This window comes from Pongo pygmaeus, chromosome 14 (genome assembly GCF_028885625.2).
Source record: "Pongo pygmaeus isolate AG05252 chromosome 14, NHGRI_mPonPyg2-v2.0_pri, whole genome shotgun sequence".
Lineage (NCBI taxonomy): Eukaryota > Metazoa > Chordata > Mammalia > Primates > Hominidae > Pongo > Pongo pygmaeus.
Window position 1 is genome coordinate 124,281,652 of NC_072387.2, and position 16,553 is coordinate 124,298,204.

Here is a 16,553-nt window from a genome sequence, read left to right on the forward strand (position 1 = left end):
GCATTTTGTAGAATGTCCCCCATTGTCACTTCATGTTCTCAAGGTGAACTGTCACCTTTGATGTTCACTTGGATCATTTGGCAGAGCTACTGTTTGTCAGGTTTCTTCACTGTGAAGTTATTTTTCTTCCTTGTCCATACTGCATGTGTTCTTTTGGAGCAAGTCACTATGCAGAGCCTCACTCCTTACGGAGTGAGGAGTTGGCTCCACCTTCTTGATGGCTGAGTGTCTACATCAGTTATCTGAAATTCTTTTGCAAAGGAGATTTCTATGCAACTCCATTTGCTTATTCACGTATGTATGCAAATACAGACACCTAGATAATTACTTTATGCTTTAGTTATTATTCAACACTGCAGCATTATGTTGCACAATTCATTCCTGTGTTGGCCATTGGTAGCTGTTTTTATTGGCTCTTATTTTTCTTTCTTTGATATATGTTAAAATTTTTTAGTACTTACTTACTTTCTGATACTTCAAGATTATCCTGGCTCCTATATTTACTGTCCCAGTTCTAGTATCAGACATTTCTTCAAAGAGCCTGATTCCTTTCAGAATGGTAGGAAAACTTACATCTGGCTGCCGAATGAGCACATTGTATCTTGTCCCTCATTAGCAATGCTAGGAAGTATATGTGTGTATCTAACCTACCTACACACACCTAATTATAAAGGTTTCTAGGTGGAACTGTATGTGTCTATATTAAACTAAACATAAGTTTACATTTGAAGGTGTGGCCTGCCCCTCCACACCTGTGGGTATATCTCATCAGGTGGGACGAGAGACTGAGAAAATAAATAAGACACAGAGACAAAATATAGAGAAAGAAAAGTGGGCCCAGGGAACCGGTGCTCAGCATACCAAGGACCTGCACCAGCACTGGTCTCTGAGTTCCCTCAGTTTTTATTGATTATTATTTTCATTATCTCAGCAAGAGGAATGTGGTAGGAGAGCAGGGTGATAATAAGGAGAAGGTCAGCAAAGAAACGTGTGAGCAAAAGAAACTATGTCATAATTTTAAGTTCAAGGGGAGGTACTATGCCTGGATATGCACATAGGCCAGATTTATGTTTCTCTCCACCCAAACATCTCCATGGAGTAAAGAATAACAAGGCAGCATTACTGCAAACATGTCTCGCCTCCCACCATAGGGCGGTTTTTCTCCTATCTCAGAATTGAACAAATGTACAATCGGGTTTTATACCATGACATTCAGTTCCCAGGGGCAGGCAGGAGACAGTGGCCTTCCTCTATCTCAACTGCAAGAGGCCTTCCTCTTTTACTAATCCACCTCAGCACAGACCCTTTATGGGTGTTGGGCTGGGGGACGGTCAAGTCTTTCTCATCCCACGAGGCCATATTTCAGACTATCATATGGGGAGAAACTTGGACAATACCCCGCTTTCCAGGGCAGAGGTCCCTGAGGCTTTTCGCAGTGCATTGTGTCCCTGGTTTATTGAGACTAGAGGATGGCGATGACTTTTACCAAGCATACTGCCTGTAAACATTATGTTAGCAAGGCATATCCTGCAGAGCCCTAGATCCCTTAAACCTTGATTCCATATAACACATGTCTTTGTGAGCTCAAAGTTGGGGCAAAGTGGCTGGGGCAAAGTGGCTGGGGCAAAGTTACAAATTAACAACATCTCAGCAAAACAATTGTTCAAGGTACAGGTCAAAATGGAATTTCTTATGTCTTCCCTTTCTACATAGACACAGTAACAGTCTGATCTCTCTTACTTTCTTTTCCCTACATATCCCCCTTTTCTTTTTGACAAAACCACCATCATCATCATGGCCTGTTCTCGCTGGTCGCTGTCTCTCTGGAGCTGCTGGATACACCTGTAGACTAACAACAGAGAGAACAGACATACAAGGATTAATACAAAATTTGCAATAGTGGATCTTCCAATGGTTTTAACCCAAGTGATGGGGGTTAAGATGTGTGAGGCTATCAACAGCTTTTACCATTGCCTCAGTTTCTGGTACCAGATTGAATTGGGCTTTTGATGCCTCAAAAATTTGTCCTTTTAATTTTGAAATATCTAAAGTAAGATTATCTTCTCTTCCTTGTAGATGGCGTCTAACCATGTCTCAGTGATGTTCAGATTCATTATAGGCTCGAGGTGTAATACAAGAATCTGATGTATTCCAGTCACAATGTAACTGAAAAAGATATTCCAAGTTCATGAGCCTATCTCCCATCCAAATGACAGTTTGTCTAAGGTCATTAATTTGGTTTGCCAATTTTTGATCTATTTGGGTCTGAGAATTCCACAATTTTGAGGAATTCTTTTGCCAATTATTCACATATTCTGCAGTTTGAACAGAGGAGTGTAAAGCAATTCCAGCCACTGCAGCAGTAGCTGTGACTGCAATAAGACCCGTACTCACTGCAATCAAAGTAAAAATGAATCTTTTGGATCTATTTAGAACTCATTTTAATACTTCTGTTAAAATATGACGGATGGGGAAGCCTCCCACAGTCAGTCCATGGACACAGGGATCCACACGTCCTCTCTTGCCCTCACCAGCAGAATACGGTGTTGCCAATCAAAAGTTGAATCAATGCAAGTAAACAATCTACAATTTTCACAGGTTATAGTTTGGGAATCTGGTTTAATAACTATGTTTCCTACATCCAGCATATAAGGGGATTTTACATACCCCATTTCCATGGATAGAGTGATTCTAACCTGCTATAAACCTGGTTCAGCCTTTCAGTTAAATCACTATCATAGGCCAGATTAATGGGCCAGATGGATGGGACCTGTGAATATGATTGAGTCTGGCCCATACAATTATGATATAATTGGCCTCGAGGGGCCCAGTCTGTAATAGTTCTGAATTCATTGTTTTGTAGTACCACTGCTGTATCAGCCACACATTCTTCCCAAACTAAGACTTCCGGGCTTTTTGATTCTTTGGGAATTTCCTTGGGGCAAGGCTTCCCCTTAGGCCTAGATTGTAATGATCTTTGATAAGAAGGGTCCTGTAAATTATTTATCTGTGGCCCCAGTGACATTCCACTTACCATGTGATAATGTACTGGTAGCACTGACAGTAGGTACTTCTACCAACCAATTTTGGGTTGTAGGCATTAAGCGTCCTGGTGCTTTCCCCAGGCAAATAGGAGGATAATGATACCCAAAGGAAATTCCTTCTTCTTCAGGTTGGGCAGGGCCACGGTCATCTGTGGGGCCTGGTACTCATGGACTATTATTAACATATAATTCAATAGAATTATCCATCCAAGTCACTGCCCGAATTAAGGGTGGGAAAGGCACATATGTCCAGTAGGTATAATTAGCTGCAGCTACTCTTGCAGACATAGGGAGACTTACCACTGTTGATACAGTCATTAAAGCTGCAAGCAGCATATTCTCTGGAGTTTGTGTTACCCTTGTGTTCTTCAGGCTTTTTTCAGCTATCTGTGTCAACTTCTTTAGTTGGGCCCAGGTCAGCGGCTCTGCTTTCTTGGTGGATGGCAACTTCGTCTGTTCTTCTGATGTCACCATTTTGTTCACCTGGTGAGCCAATGATGCTCGATTGCGGGTTTTCTGTCTCTGTGGAGGCACTTTTCTTTGCATCTCTGATGGGTTCATTGTAGAACTTTAAATGGCTAGTGGGTATCCAAACAGGAAGCTGATTTTCTCCTGGTGAAACACAAGCAAAACCTCTCCCGCATGTTATCACCTTACCTATTTCCCATGTCTTATTTTTTATGTCTTCCCACCAAATCAGTTTTCCCTCATGTGGGCTGTTCTTTTTACCAGTAAAATGTTGTTCTGCAGAAGTAGTGGTCTGATTTCTATAAATGTTTTTAAAAATTAAAGTATAGAGTGCTAGATTAAGTTGCATCTAGGAAGTGTTATACTCCTTACTCTCTTTTTCCTTTTTTTGTTAAACCAATTGAGCTTTGAGTGTTCTATTAATTCTTTCAATTATGGCCTGTCCTTGGGGATTATAAGGGATTCCTGTTGTATGTGTAATTTTCCACTGATTTAAGAATTTTTGAAATGCTTTACTACAGTATCCTGGCCTGTTATCTGTTTTAATTTTTTCTGGAACTCCCATGACAGCAAAACAAGATAAAAAATGTCTTTTAACATGGGAAGTACTTTCTCCTGTCTGGCAGGTTGCCCATATGAAATGTGAATAAGTATCAACTGTCACATGGACAAATGACAATTTTCCAAATGAAGGTACATGCGTGACATCCATTTGCCATAATGCATTAGGACATAAACCTCTGGGATTAACTCCTGCCTCCTGAGTGGGCAGGTGTAGGACTTGACACTGAGTACAATGTTGTACAATATTTTTTGCCTGTTTCCATGTGATATTAAATTTATTTTTTAATCCTGTTGCATTTACATGAGTCAAGGCATGAAGTTCTTGTGCTTCCATGAAGGCAGATGATACTAGCAAGTCAGTTTGTTCATTTGCCTTAGTTAAAGGCCCTGATAAATTAGTATGTGCTCAAATATGAGTAATATAAAATGGGAAATTTCTTTTTCTTACAGTTTGTTGTAACAAATTAAACAGCTGATTCAACTGATGATCCATACTATATTTGATTAGGGCTGTCTCAACATCCTTTGTAACCTGTACTACATATGCAGAATCTGAAACAATGTTAATAGGCTGATTAAAATCTTGTAACACTGAAATGACAGCAACCAACTCTGCTCTTTGAGCTGAGTGATATTGAGTTTCAATGACTCATTCTTTTGGCCCGGTGTAAGCCACTTTTCCATTGCTGGAACCATCAATAAACACCGTCAGAGCATTTTCTAAAGGTTTATGTCTGGTAATTTTAGGTAAAATCCAAGTCGCCAATTTTAAGAACTGGAAGATTTTTGTTTTTGGGTAATGATTATCAATAATTCCCACAAAATCAGCAAGGCCAATCTGCCATGCAGCAGAATTGATAAAGGCTTGTCTAACCTGTTCCTTGTTTAAAGGAACAATGATTTTATCTGGGTCACTTCCACACAATTGTACTATTCATAGTCTTGCCTGACCAATTAATGTAGCCATTTGATCTAAGTACAATGTAAAAGTCTTAACTGTACTGTGAGGAAGGAATGACCACTCCACAAGATCTGTATTTTGAACAATAATGCCTGTTGGAGAATGTACAGTAAAAAAAAAGTGGCTGGGGCAAAGTGGCTGGGGCAAAGTTACAAATTAACAGCATCTCAGCAAAGCAATTGTTCACGGTACAGGTCAACATGGAATTTCTTATGTCTTCCCTTTCTACATAGACACAGTAACAGTCTGTTCTCTCTTTCTTTTCCCTACAATGTTGATGTCTCCATCTCTGATCTACTATCACATGAATCATTCTAGCGTTCTCACCTTGCCAATTTGTAACCTCCCAATTCAACAGTGAGAGACCTGGTTCCTACCATCTGTGACTTATGTAAGTCATTGTTTTATTCCAGATACAGATACTGTGGTTTTACAATTGTTCACAATTGCTTCTTTCTGTTGGAAAGAACTTTATAAAATGGAATCCAGTGACGACGTATAGTTCATTTGCCTTCAGCCTACAGATTCTATTCATTTTCAAAGTGACTTAGGTCAACACCATTTTCCCTACACCTTCAGTGAATTTTTACCTACATTTGTGTCTTAGTCCATTTTGTGTTTCTGTAACAGAATACCTGAGGCTGGGTAATTTATAAGTAAAAAAGGTTCATTCGGCTCACAGTACTGGTGAGTGGAATGTTTGAGATTGGGCAGTTGCATGTGGTGGGGCCTCAGTCTTTTTCACCTCATGGTGGAAAGTGGAAGGGGAGCAAGGGGTACACCGGAGATCACATAGCAAAAGTGAAAGCAAAGGGAAGCCAAGGAAGCCAGACTCTTTTTAACTACCTACTCCTGCAGGAATTAATCCATTCCTGTGTGAGCAGAACTCACTCACCCCCATGGGAGTACAATAATCTATTCATGAGGGATCCATCACCACGACCCAAACACCTTCCACGAGGCCCCACCGCCCCACACTGACACAGTGGGGGTCAGATTTCAACGTGAGTTTTTGCGAGGACAAACCACATCCAAACCATAGTAATTTGTAGCATAGTTATATTCTTTTTTACATGATGTATTCTGTCCTGGGATACTCCACATCCTGAGTAATTTTATTTAATTTGAACAGAGTTTGATTTAACCATTTGGCTGTAAAATTCTGTGTATTTTGACAAATGCAATGTGGCAGGTATCCCACTATTAAAGTATCATATGGAATGCCTCAAACCCCCACCCCATGGAGCCAATGGCTTCCCGTCTGTGTAGTTTGCCTTCTCCAGTGTCTCATTAAATGAGGTCACACTGTGTGTATCCTCCTCAGACTGTTTTCTTTCACTTAGCAATGTGCATGCAAGATTCACTCATGTCTTTGTGTGAGTTGATAGCTTGTTCCTTTCTATGGCTAAATAGTATTCCGTTATATGAATGTACCACAATTTGGTTATGCATTTTGGGGAGCAAAGTCTTCCTCTTCTAACTTTGTTGCAGGGTTGGAGACCTTCAAATTAACTGACAATAGATACATTAGTAGAAGAGACAATACTTGGCTTCTTGATCCCCAAGTATCATTGTGGGACAAAATGCAGCAGATGGCAGGATCCAGTTTACAAAGAGGTAAAAATAGCCCAGAAACAAGAAACAAGACTAGAATCTGATAACTCACAATGGCTATAGTTTTCCTCTAAAAATTTTTTTTGAGACAGGGTCTGGCTCTGTCGCCGAGGCTGGAGTGCAAAGGTGCAATCTCAGCTCACTGCAACCTCTACCTCCTGGGTGCAAGTTATCCTCCCTCCTCAGCCTCCTGATTAGCTGGGACTACAGGCACATGCCGTCATGCCCATCTAATTTTTGTATTTTTGGTAGAGATGAGGTTTCACCATGTTGCCCAGGCTGGTCTTGAACTCCTGGCCTACCAAAGTGCTGGAATTATAGGCATGTGTTGCCATGCCTGGCCATGTTATAGTTTTCCATTGAAACATAAAATATCTCTCTGTAGTAACCATCATTTTTGATCATAATCAAAGTAAGACTATTCTTGTTTTAAAAATAAGTCTAGTTTTGTTAGATTTTGCTTGATTTTTTATGTAAGTGCAGCAAGAACAGGAGATGACCACATAGGTGCTTTCAAGTTTCTTTGCTGGAAGTTTTCGTACAGAATCTCTGATTTGACTTTTAAAAGCCTTATTCAGGCTAAAAGCCAAGCTAAGAACATACTATCAAATTTCAGCTGCAGTCCTTATAGCTTTGTGTGAATTCCTCTCTTCTTGAAGCCCCCCAAATATCCCTAATTTCCTGGGCCTACCAGGAAATGACCTTCTTTACTAACCTGTAAGGCTGTGAACCCTGTAATCTAGGTATCAGGCTGGCTTTGCTCAGAGTGCTGTTGGGAATGAAGTTTTTGGTGTTCAAAAAAAAAAAAAAGAATTAATGTGGGAACAAATGATCTCTTAGCAAGGCGAGCTTTACTTTCTGTAGAAAGGGTGCTACTCAATAGCTGTCCAGCCACAAGAGCACACCAAACAAAGGAGACAGAGTCACTTATAACCTGATGTGTCTACCCTACTGCTGTGTCCAGTTTCCATTGGCTGGAATAGGACCTCACATTTTACACTTTACCCAATTGGCTATTAGTTTAAAACTTTCTTAATTAGGTAAGGGGAATAGAACAAAGAAAGAAAAGGAAGTTGCCCAGGGATAGTTAAGGAAGCATCTCCAAATAAGGAATGGCATGCTCTATGGGCTGGTGCTTGTCTAGTTCTGTCCAGGCATGCTTGAGCAAGCTAGGACAACTGATTTGGAATACACACACACACACATATATATAAATAGTGGATAGCAATCTTATAGTAAGAAATTGTGACTTTATAATCTTTGAAGAACTTTCCCATTTCTCACAGTGCTTTGTAAGCATTGTCTCCATAAAAGTCAACCTTACTTCCTTAAAATTGCTGGTCATAACTGATCTTAGGTACAATTCCTAAATATGATATTCCAGTAAAAACCTTGATAATATAACCAAAATTTCCAATTATGTCCGTTATAAGGTAAACAGATTCTTATTGGACTTTTGCTAACAACTATATCATCGTGAAAATATGAGTATTCAGTAAGGATTTCAAAATTCTGGAAAAATCATGCAGAAAAAAAGATAAATGCCTTGTTTCTGTTTACAAAAGTATAATCTACTAAATTGTTGTAAGTTACAGTTAGATTAAGAGAAAGAGGTTTCTTAAATCCAGAAACTAGAACGTTAAAGAACCAGCAATGCTCCAAAAAGCTATAAAATTACAATCAATTTTCATCAGTTCATTCAGTGCCATGTAATCAATTCCAGTCTTTTTGGATCTTGGGTTAGCAGTGTCATGAACCCATCAATTTCTCAACCAGACTTCTGGAGATCTTCACCGAGTCAAATGCATGGTCTTAAAGTTGTTTAAGCAATATCATCAGAAGCCTATAACCAGAGTACCTGTCATAGTCTTTTCCGTGAGTCTCAGAGGGAGTCCAGTGTTGGAGACGAGGATTCTGACCTGTAGCTGATTGCAGGAGCTTTCAGGAAAGCATCAGGGGGAAATAATATCTAAATGACAAAGAATATGAAATGGCTGTGATGAAAGATCTGATGAGAGTTCATTATACCACAACTGACAAGGATATTCGATTTTTTCTGTGGCATGCAACATTTATTTATTTATTTATTTATTTATTTATTTATTTATTTACTTAGAGACAGAGTCTCACTCTATCGCCCAGGCTGGAGTGCAGTGGCGCGATCTCTGCTCACTGCAAGCTCCGTCTCTTGGGTTCACGCCATTCTCCTGCCTTAGCCTCCTGAGTAGCTGGGACTACAGGTGCCTGCCACCACGCCCGGCTAATTTTTTGTATTTTTAGTAGAGATGGGGATTCACCATGTTAGCCAGGATGGTCTTGATCTCCTGACCTTGTGATCCACCCGCCTCGGCCTCCCAAAGTGCTGGGATTACAGGCGTGAGCCACTGTACCCGGCACAACATTTAAAATAATAATTGGAATTACGACTCATTACTCTATACTGACACATAGCATGGATAAGGAGGACATTGACAAATTTTCAGGAATTTTATATAATTTCTGAAAACATAACATTTTACCCATACAAATATAATACAGAGAAGGTTAGGTATCTCTTTTTGTTTGTATCTTTTGTATGGGTTTCCTTATAAAAAATACAACCTACTTTACTTGCAAAACATGCCCTACTTTTCTTGCATGCTTTATAATTTTAATACTTAGTAATCTTTTATTTTAGTATTATAATTTATTTTAGTATTTGAGTATTTTATTTTAGTATTTTAGTATTTTATTTTAGTATGATAATTTTAATACTTAGTAATCTTTTATTTTCCAGAGAAAACTAGAAAGTAGACAGTTATAAACTGTCACATATTAGCACACTATAGTAGGTTAGAAAATGTATGAGTATACTATCTCCCAACACCTAGAGGGATGTGTTTCCTCATAGTACAATTTCTCAGTGTGGCAGACAAAAACATGTTTATTAAGGGGCCAAAATATTTTTAGTCTCTCTGTAAAAATAGGAAGCCAAAAGTATATAAACTTGAATTATTTATGTTCAGTAATTACTGTTTTAGTATTGTATCTTATTTATAAATGGTCTAGATATTTAATGCAAATATTTCACTTACTTAGCTTAACTTTAAGGTTAAAAATTACCAAAAGTATTTTGGAAACTACTATTAGGCAGATTTACTGTAAACAAATTATTTTTGAAATAATGTTTTTTGCTTTTCACAAGATGGCACCCAAAGCGAAGGAAGCTCCTGCTCCTCCTAAAGCTGAAGCCAAAGCAAAGGCTCTAAAGGCCAAGAAGGGAGTGTTGTTGAAAGGTGTCCACAGCCACACACAAAAAAGGAGATCCGCATGTCACTCACCTTCAGGCAGCCCAAGACACTGCCACTCCGGAGGCAGCCCAAATATCCTCAGAAGAGCACCCCCAGGAGAAACAAGCTTGACCACTAAGCTATCATCAAGTTTCCACTGACTGCTGAGTCAGCCATGAAGAAGATAGAAGAAAACAACATGCTTGTGTTCATTGTGGATGTTAAAGCCAACAAGCACCAGATCAAACAGGCTGTGAAGAAGCTCTATGAGAGTGATGTGGCCAAGGTCACCACCCTGATTTGTCCTTATAAACAGAAGAAGGCATATGTTCGACTGGCTCCTGATTATGATGTTTTGGATGTTGCAACAAAATTGGGATCATCTAAACTGAGTCCAGCTGGCTCACTCTAAATATATGTGTATCTTTTCACCATAAAAAAGTAATGTTTTTCATAAGAATGACAACTTAATTAGAATCAAATCTATAAGCTTTAAGATTTTATGTTTCTAGTAAGTATAATATTAGCTTATTTGACTAGAACTCAAGCAGAATAGGAATTTATGTTTGTTTTATATTCAATAGTGATAACTTTGAAGACATAGTTGTTTTATTACACCAAAAATATTATATTAATCTTATTTAACTAAGTTTTATCCAAATCGTGTTAACTTAAAAAACATTTGATCAATTCCTATATTTCTAGGAGTTTGGTGAATATTTATTTATAAATGCTTATTTTTTTCCAAGCCAAGTTAGAATAGAGCACTTTTAGAGGATTTTATAAATGGATTTTGCAATGCTATCTGTAGTTAAGAAAATATCACATATACATAACATACATTAATAGACATACAAACACAAATAGAGATTTCATAGCTTTCATCCTGAAATTTCAGCCATGAATCAGGCATAAATATTCTGATGGTTAATTTTAGACATCTACGTGATTGGATTAAGAGACACACATAGCTGGTAAAACACAATTTCTGGGCATATCTGTGAGGGTGTTTCTGGAAGACACTGAGATAACCCCAACACAATGTGGATGGGCACTGATATAGTTTGGCTGTGTCCCCACCCAGATCTCATCTTGAATTGTAGTTCCTATAATCCCTACATGTCGTGGGAGGGACCTGATGGGAGGTGATTGAATCATGGTGGTGGTTACTGTCATGCTGTTCTCATGATAGTGAGTGAGTTCTCATGATCTGATGGTTTTATAGGGGCTTTTCCCATTTGGCTCAGCACTTCTCCTTGTTGCTGCCATGAAAAGGACGTCTTTGCTTCCCCTTCTGCCATGATTGTGAGGCCCCTCCTGCCATGTGGAACTGCCAGCCCATTAAACCTCTTTGTTCTTTAAAAATTGCTCAGACTCAGGTATTTCTTCATAGCTGTATAAAAATGGATGAATACAGGCACCATCCAATTGGTTGAGAGCCCAGATAGAACAACAAGGAAGAGGAAAGGTGAATTATCTTCTGAAATGGAAACATCCTTCTTCTCCTGCCCTTGACATCAGAACCTCAGGGTCTCCGACCTTTGGCCTCAGAATCAGAGTTCCACCATTGGCTTCCCTGATTCTGAGTCCTTTGTATCTGGAGTGAGCCATGCTACCAGCTTTCCTGGTTCTCCAACTTGGAGACAGGCTATTGTGGAACTTCTCAGCCTCCATAATTATGTGAACCAATTCCCCTAATGAATCTTCTCTCATATCTGTCTACATATATCCTATTGATTCTGCCTTTCTGGAGTACCCTAATGTGATTACTATAAGTACAAAATTCACTAGTTTATATAGAAGACTTGGTTTCTGTCTTTGCCCCATTTTATATTTGTATTATAACTGTGTATCTGGAAAATGGAACAAGTTTTTTTCTTCTTCATATGAAGGCTAAAGCTTTTTTCTCATGAATATTTTTGGAGATTTTTAAGATTTTCTTTTGTTTTGACATACTATCTTATGAAGCCTGAGAAATAAATTTTTTTCTATTCTATTTTTTAGCCCCAGGTGCTTGCTTTTGCAGATTCTTGAGCACACTTAAAGCCTCCAAGGCATGGAGGAGAGTGCCTAAAATTTCAGTGATTATAGGGGGTTGAGAGACTCAATTGGGAAAGGAAAGGTCTAAAAGGAGGCAATTTGGAAGATAAAAATTTTCTCAAAGGGGCCATTAAAGTTGTAAATAATTCTTACTAAAGTAATGCAAACAGGAAAGGAAGTAGAATTAGTTCCATATTGGTGGAACAGAGTCAGCAGAGGTTTGAGAAGGAAGAATTTAGTCAACCGAGAAGTTCTCATGAAAGGAGCAAGATCAAGATCAGAGAGACACCTTGAAACAAAAAGCCAGGAATAACTTTCAACCCAAGAGGAGAACAGAGAGGCCTCAAAACAAAAGCTAGGATAAGAAACTTGTAGCCCAAGAGTTAACTTCCAGACAAAGAGGCCTGAGATTCCAACCCAGCTTCAGAGAGTACTCACTCAAAATGTTACTCAAACTGTAGGCTTTTTAATGACTTAGCTATGCATGCAAAAGGCATTCCCTAAGGTGGCACAGAAGATGGAGCCCCCATATCCCAAGATAGACAAGGAGAAAAAAGACCCCTGTTGCCAGAGCCAGTGGGCAAATGCAACAGAAAAGGAGACAGGGGTCCTAACGGGATGAGATCCTTTCAGATTTAGGCTTATACAAATTCCTGAGAACTGGCAGATTGACAGCCATAAATGGGGTACCAACATTTCTACTCATTGGATTACAAGTTCTCAGGCATCCAAAATGTTGAACAAAATGACAATTTCTAGGGCTTCTGTGGGAGAGTATGGAAAGGTCTTTTTGAACTTTTTAATGCTGTCAGCGGAAGAATGATGAGGTTCATAAATTTGGAAAGGAGACATTTCTTCATTTTTATGTTTTCTTTTCTTGAGACAGAGTTTCACTCTTGTTGCCCAGGCTGGAGTGCAATGGCGTGATCTTGGCTCACTGCAACCTCCACTTCCTGGGTTCAAGTGATTCTCCTGCCTCAGCTTCCTGATTATCTGGGATTACAGGTGCCCACCACCACACCTGGCTAATTTTTTGTATTTTTAGTGGAGACAGGGTTTCATCATGTTGGCCAGGCTGGTCTGAAACTCCTGACCTCAGGTGATCCACCCGCCTCGGCCTCCCAAAGTGCTGGGATTACAGGCATGAGCCACCACACCCAGTGAGAGATTTATTTCCTAAAAAGGGTTGCAGCCTGCAGGATTGTCCTTCTGACAGGCTGGGAAGCATAGCCTCCAGCCAGAAGCCAGAAACAGATGCTTCAAGGAGGAGGTAAAGGAAATAGTAATTTATGCTGAGTGGAAAGGCCAAATATATTTATTTAATAAGCTCTAGGAGGAGTCATGAATATTTATGGCAGGAGAAATGCACGTATTCGCAATTGAGTTTCTTGCTTCTTCATGGGTCCCATGTACAAAAAATGGCAGTGTTAGCATGATCCCAGGGTGGAGTTTTCAGCCATCTGACATTAAAAGGTGAAGCAGAGGACATGAAAACTCGCTGTGTGCATCCTCTATATGCTGGCCAGAACCTCTCCGTCATGGGTGGTCTCTTATCAGGCAAAAAAGGAGAGGTTGATATCAGTGGTGGAGCCTTTGAAAGGGCTGGTTTCTGTCAAATCCTTAGGGAAGAAAGCCTCAGCATGGTTAGCAAAGGAGGGGGTATAACGATGTGTATCTGACCCCCATCATCCCATCCTAGCAAAGCTGAAAACTCAGTTTTGAAAGTTACTCTGGGGTCCCCTCCGCCAAGAGTGGGTCTGTTCAGTCAGTTGGGAGCTCAGGATTTCACTTTCATTTATCAATGCTAATGGGAAAGAGTACGCTGTCTTCATGGCAGCTGAATTTATGAGAAACTCCTTGGATGGGGTTAATGGCAGCTGTATTTTTCTGGGAGCTCTGCTTTAATTGGATAAAGTAAGTTCTGGTAAGATTTCTTTCTTTATCTTCAGTATCTCAAATATTTTCATTTAAATAATCTTCATAACAACTTTTGATGTCTGAGTGGATTCCCACACAGTCATCTATTGTAAGACTTTCTGATTCCTTTTTTTTCTTTTGGTCATTATGAATAGGGCTTCTGTAAATAATTGTATGGTAGCTTTTGTTTGGAAATAACATCAAAGTAGTTGTCAAAATACTTAGGAATGTGATTTTTGGATTGTAAGGTGAAAAGAATTCTTGTTTTTCCTCCAGCAATTTGTCATTTTTTAGAGTTTAGCAGTTCTAAGAGATCTAGAGCAGCTGTGCTATCTCATTGTGGTGTTCAGTTCTCTAGTATGTTGAGCATCTTTTTGTATGTTTACTTGCCATCTGTAGATCTTCTTTGGTGAGGTGTCTGTTCAGATCTGTGTGCATTTTTAATTGGGCTATTTAACTTATTGTTTAGTTTTAACAATTTTTTCTATATTTTGAATATAAATTCTCAGATCTGTATTTTGCAAGTATTTTCTTCAATATGTGGCTTGTCTTTTTGTTCTCTTAACAAGGTCTCTTCCAGAGTATAAACTTTAAATATTAAGAAATCCACATTGTCATTTCTTCTGTGTATATCAACCTTTTGTGTCGTTTGTTAAAATTCATTACCAAACCCAAAGGCACATAGCTTTTCCTCTATAGTTTCTTTTAGAAATGGTATAGTTTTGCATTTTTAGTGTAAGGATGGTTTTGAGTGATTATTTGTGTAAGTTGTAAAGTTTTCATCTACATGCATATCATTTCTTATGGTTTCCAATTAATCATTCCCTCACTATATTTGGGAAAGACACAGGATAGTGGGCTCTGTTAGAGTAGATGGATAGCTATACATGAACAGGAGGGGAAGCTCCTGGAAAAGGGAAAGTCTGGGAAGGCTCACCTGGAGGGACCACCAAAAATTCACATATTAGTAGCATCTCTAGTGCTGGAGTGGATGGGCACTTGTCCATTGTGGGTAGGAGGGAGAAGAGGTACCTATGCAGAAAGAAACACCCTAGAACTCGTCTTAAGATGCCCCAATCATCATTCACTCTGCAATAAAAATGTGAGAATATTTCTAGCTACATGCTGATAAGAAGGACAAAGGGGACATTCTTAAGAGAAACCTGGCACCATAAGTACAGATCAGAGCAGAGAAGGACATTCAAAAGAGGCAGGTGCAGTAGGTACAAACGTGACCACTGTCAGCCCGCCTGGGATGGCTGGAAGGAGGTTGGTGCAAGAGTGGATTCGGATTGATCACCACACATGTACCTCAACCAACAGTGAGGAGGTCCCACAAGCCTAAGTAGGGCAAGTCGGGGACCTAAGGCAGTAGCAGGAAAACTAAAGAAAACAGGCGGAGACTTGAGACAGAGGCAGGAATGTGAAGTCCAAAATAAAATTCCCTGCACAGGACTCTTAGGGTGTTTTCATGCACGATCAGCCCACTCCTCCCTATTTTTCTACAATAAGGTCTTTACACTGTATTTGTTTTCAATGAAGTTATCTGCCATCTTTGTACTGCCTCTTGGTGAAAATCTTTCTTCCAAGTTAAACAAGAACTGGGACATCAGCTCTCCCCAGTAATAGCTCCGTTTCAGTTTGAATTTACAGAACTGATGGGGCTTAATAACTGGCGCTCTGACTTGAAGTGGTGCAGGAGGCGGCCAGTAGGGGACGCCAGCCGTCATATCAGGAGCAAGAGGGCCCTGCCTAGTCCCCATCTACCTGCAAGTGGCGTGCTGCCACGACACTGCCAGCAAGAGGGCCCAGCAGTCCCCAGGTGCCAGCAAGGGGCGGCTACACCGTGAGCAAGAGGGCCTTGCAGTGCTCTGTTTGCCAGCAGGGGGCGTGCTGCCACTACACTGTGAGCAAGAGGATCCTGTAGTGCCACCAGCGGCCAGAAGAGGGCGTGCCCCAACTACACTGCAAGGAAGAGGGCCCGGCAGTGTCCCCAACTGCCAGCAGGGGAGCCAGCCGCCACTACACTTGGAGCGAGAGGGCCCGGCAGTGTCCCCAGCTGCCAGCAGGCGGGCGTGCTGCCACTACACTGTGAGCAAGAGGGCCCTGCAGTGCCCCGACGCCAGCAGGGGGCGCTGACCACCACTGTAAGCAAGAGGGCCCTGCAGTTGCCTTAGTCGCCAGCAGGTCGCGCACTGACACAACACCATGGGCAAGAGGGTCCTGTAGTGCCCGGCTGCAAGCAGGGGGCGCCCGAGCCCAGCTTTTCGGATTACTGAGGTTCCATCCGTCTCTGCGCCGCGCCCCCAGGAACATGCGTCTTTGAGCCTGCACCGCGTCAGCCCCGCGCTCCCCACCCCGCGGCGTGCGACAGTGCGCCTTGGACCATGCCCCCCACCCCCAGCCCGGCGACGTGCGTCTCTGCGCCTGCGCCACCCCTCGCCCCCCTATCCCGGGGAGGCGCCGGCATGCGTCCATGCCCTGCGCCGCGTCTCCCCACTGGGGCAACGCGGGTGCGAGTTGCGCGGAGCGCCTGTCTGCGCCTGCGCCGGCGCGAGTTGCGCGGTGCGCCTGTCTGCGCCTGCGCCGGCGCGAGTTGCGCGGTGCGCCTCTCTGCGCCTGCGCCGGCGCGGTGCGCCTCTCTGCCCCTGCGCCGGCGCGGTGCGCCTCTCTGCC

General features: G+C 41.2%; 1 protein-coding gene and 2 pseudogenes across 1 annotated transcript; 1 reads left to right on the forward strand and 2 right to left on the reverse strand.

Moving 5' to 3' along the window:
• Positions 1-1,792: 1,792 nt before the first annotated feature.
• On the reverse strand, positions 1,793-8,622 carry LOC129011842 (endogenous retrovirus group K member 104 Rec protein-like). Its single transcript, XM_054447138.2, has 3 exons — positions 8,510-8,622; positions 3,345-3,656; positions 1,793-1,849 (listed from the first exon to the last, which is right to left on the reverse strand). Exons 2-3 carry the CDS (start codon positions 3,603-3,605, stop codon positions 1,793-1,795), a joined length of 318 nt encoding a protein of 105 aa, XP_054303113.1. The 5' UTR covers positions 3,606-3,656; positions 8,510-8,622.
• A 1,213-nt stretch (positions 8,623-9,835) lies between these two features.
• LOC129011372 (large ribosomal subunit protein uL23-like) lies at positions 9,836-10,332 on the forward strand (annotated as a pseudogene).
• Positions 10,333-15,640: 5,308 nt separating this feature from the next.
• On the reverse strand, positions 15,641-16,324 carry LOC134738020 (uncharacterized; annotated as a pseudogene).
• Between the last annotated feature and the right edge of the window lie 229 nt (positions 16,325-16,553).